This window comes from Sinocyclocheilus grahami, unplaced genomic scaffold (assembly GCF_001515645.1).
Source record: "Sinocyclocheilus grahami isolate Dianchi unplaced genomic scaffold, SAMN03320097.WGS_v1.1 scaffold1201.1, whole genome shotgun sequence".
In the NCBI taxonomy this organism is placed as follows: Eukaryota; Metazoa; Chordata; class Actinopteri; order Cypriniformes; family Cyprinidae; genus Sinocyclocheilus; species Sinocyclocheilus grahami.
Genome location: NW_015506380.1, coordinates 15,012 through 18,711, shown reverse-complemented (window position 1 = coordinate 18,711; position 3,700 = coordinate 15,012). Strand labels below are relative to the sequence as shown.

General features: G+C 38.4%; 1 protein-coding gene across 2 annotated transcripts in view; it reads right to left on the bottom strand.

Annotated features, from left to right (window-relative positions):
• Positions 1 to 1,226: 1,226 nt before the first annotated feature.
• LOC107567962 (uncharacterized protein C3orf18-like) overlaps positions 1,227 to 3,700 on the bottom strand; it is a 12,568-nt gene continuing 10,094 nt past the window's right edge. For both annotated transcript variants that reach the window (XM_016253783.1, XM_016253784.1), the window contains exon 5: positions 1,227 to 2,426. In XM_016253783.1, the coding sequence (XP_016109269.1) occupies positions 2,358 to 2,426 (69 nt within the window). In that variant the 3' untranslated portion in view covers positions 1,227 to 2,357. The remainder of the gene's footprint in view (positions 2,427 to 3,700) is intronic.

The following is a 3,700-nucleotide window of genomic DNA, read 5'->3' as shown; positions in this document are numbered from 1 at the left end:
GAAGGTGTGCTTACAGGGATGAGTTCAATGGGACTAAATGACTGCAGAGGGCCTACAGACGTCACCTGAGAGAAGTCTAGTTTTCACTGGAAGATCCAGTTATGACATTTTGATGCTGAAATTATGTCCAAAAATGTTAGATTGAGATCATGGAAACGTGATTGTTTAGCTACGGATGTAGTTTGCAAGCAGGTCTGATAAAATGCGGTAAACCTGCTTCTGCACTGCATTGGACAAACCAGAAATCATTTCACAAGTATTCCTGCACCCATCTTCATTCACTTTTCACCGACTTCAACACCGCTTTCCATACAGTCAACTAGCTCAATTTCTGATCATTCGTTCTTCCATGTGTTGGTTTTCTAGAGAAGCCGAACATAATGACCAAATGCCTCAACATAATTAATATGTGACCCTGGACCACAAAACCAGTCTTAAGTGTAAATTTTTCAAAATTGAGACTTGTACACCACATGCTGCACAGCTGAATAAATAAGCTTTCCATTGATGTATGGTTAGGATAGGACAATATTTGACTGAGATTCAACTATTTGAAAATCTGGAATCTGAGGGTGCAAAACAAATCTAATATTGAGAAAATCACCTTTAAAGTTGTCCAAATGAAGTTCTGATGTATTTACGGTAGAAAATTTACAAAATATCTTCATGGAACATGATCTTTACTTAATATCCTAATGATTTTTGGCGTAAAAGAGAAAATTTTGACCCATGTGATGTATTTTTGGCTATTGCTACAAGTATACCCCAGCGACTTAACACTGCTTTTGTGCTCCAGGGTCACATTTTAGCACAAGCAGGTCTAACACGTCCTGACACCGACTGGCACCAGCTACTATCCTGTGACGTCCACAGCAGACGGGACAAAAGCCAGTTTGTTATACCTTAACAGTCACCTAAAGCACTCAGATTTTTATTGTCTGTTTTGGTATTGTGCATCCACCTTTTTTTTGCATGTGCAACACTTCCGATTCATCAGCTGCAATAGGTAAATAACTAAAAGAAAAACAAAAGTGCATTAAATTGTGAAAATATGTGCTGTTTATGACTACAATAATTCCTTTTAGTTACAATTATTTTTAAGGATATGCACAAAATATTAATTGCTGGACTGGTGTGGATGCTTGTGATGTGTTTATCAGCTGTTCGGACTCGTTCTGACGGCACTGTGTGCTTCGTTTTCAGCAAATTTTCATTTTTGGGTGAATTACTGCTTTAATATGATATGATGATAAGCCAGTTTGCAGTTTCAAGCAGCATAACAGTTTTTGCACCGCTAAAATAACTACAAGCGGCACAGATTTGTTACAAATGGTTGCAGCTGATATTATGCTAAAAATATGGTGAATACTGTATAGTTGAACACATTTGCTGACAATTACTTGACAGTTTGTGATTGTTTGATTGAAATGTCTGTGCACATTTGTACTCAGGATGCACAGCTACTTTTGGCTGTTAATAAAGCCTGTAAAAAAAGTTAAAAGATAAAAAGCAGTTGAAGGTGTGCTTACAGGGATGAGTTCAATGGGACTAAATGACTGCAGAGGGCCTACAGACGTCACCTGAGAGAAGTCTAGTTTTCACTGGAAGATCCAGTTATGACATTTTGATGCTGAAATTATGTCCAAAAAAAAAAGGTCTAGCTTCCAGTTTATTTTCCAGCTATTTTTAGCTGTGCAAAACAGCTCATTTTGCTGCATGATATTTCAAACTGGTGTGTCTTACCATAATATTTTCATGTATAGTCTTAATTAAGAACGCACTAGTTTGTAGCCCAAACCATTTTTAGAATTTACTGCATGCTGTTACTCTTACTAGTTGAAAATAAGGTGGATACATTTTTCACGATAACATCGGTAACATACATTTAGGAAACATATGGGGTGAATTTTCATTTCACGCCAACTTTAAAGGAGACATATTATGCCCCTTTTTACAATATGTAATATAAGTCTCTGGTGTCCCCAGAAGGTGTTTCAGCTCTAAATACTCTACAGATCTCGTGAGGATTTAATAGCACATCAGCAGAATACATACAGCTAAAATAAATAAACAACTGTAACACAGAGGCGTATTAACATCCTTCTGGAGTCTTGCTATTCAGACTGCTTCATGAGAAGAGACCTGAGGCGAACAATATGATCCCATCGCTTCACTGTAGATTTCTCATGTCCCTAAAGCTCTTTCAGACTCAGCGCGTCAAACAGTGGGAAAATCAGTAGCTTATTGCTCAAAAATGTCCATCTTGGGAATCTGCAATACAGGACGACGAGACAGTGTTGAGTTATTGACCAGGTTCACAGATTATGTGCAGAATCACCAAAAGTGAAAGCTGATTTTCATGCATCGGGATCCTTCGAGAGCAGGGGTCTGCGCTGCTGATACGTCCTCATCCAACCCTGGACCACCTGGAAATGCAAAAAGAGAAAGGTTTCTCAGACCCCGACGTGGTTTATTACAGCGCTGAACAGGTTTTCCACACAGGCTCGTCTCGACACGCAAGCAACTGGCTGTAAACATGTGGAGATGTGTGTAACTCCACTCGTAGGTTGTTGTCATAGGTCTGAAACATTTGAAATTCCCATTTCTTAAATGTACTTTTCACACCAAAATTAAACATGATACGGTCTCAGCATCATGCCACGTAGCACGTTTAATGTTCAACCTTTTTCACAGTTTCTCTCAGGCACTAAAACAAAGGACATGAATATTTAATGATGCAGGTTTGGTTCAGTTTACCACTGGTTTACTGTTGCTAAATAACACTGCACTGTCATTTGCAATGCAGCCAGGAAAAGACTTAGAATAGACTTTTCTGTTCGAATAGAAAAGGCTCCTGTCCAAACTGTTGCTATAAAATTAGATGCAACATTAAGATTTGCACTCATGGAAATCACTAAAGTAGTCAGACCTGTTGGTTAGAAGGGGGTGTCCCAATACTTTTGGCAATATAGTGAAATGTAATTTATTGCTGTGAAAATAGCGTAATATTTTCAGCATCATTACTCCAGTCTCAAGAAACATTTTTGGATACTATCAATATTGAACACAGCTGTACTGCTTCATATTTTTGTGGCGTTCAAGAGAATAGCATTTATTTGAAATAGAAATGTCTTCACTGTCACCTTTGATCAATTTAATGAGTCCTCGCTGAATAAAAGTATTAATATTGGTAGAGAACATTTTAAAGGGATAGTTCACCCCAAAATGAAAATTCTGTCGTTAATTACTCGCCCTCGTGTCGTTCCAAACCCGTAAGACCTCCGTTCATCTTCAGAACACAAATGAAGATATTTTTGATGAAATCTGAGAGCTCTCTGACGCTCCCATAGACAGCAGCACAACTGAAATGTTCCCACGTCCAGAAACGTAGCAAGGAGATCGTTAAAATAGTCCATGTGACATCAGTGGTTCATCCACAATTATACGAAGCTACGAGAATAATTTTTGTGCGCAAAAGAAAAAAAAAAACGACTTTATTCAACAATTTGTCTCCTCCGCGTCACCCTGTAGCGCCATTTTGGAGAATATCAGCTGGATGTAAACAGCGTATGCTGTTCTGTGTCAGATACAATGTTTCCGTTCAGATCAAATCACAACAATAAATCACAACAATGTAGGAAACAGATTCGGCATACGCTGTTTACATCCAGCTGATATTCTCCAAAATGGCGCTACAGGG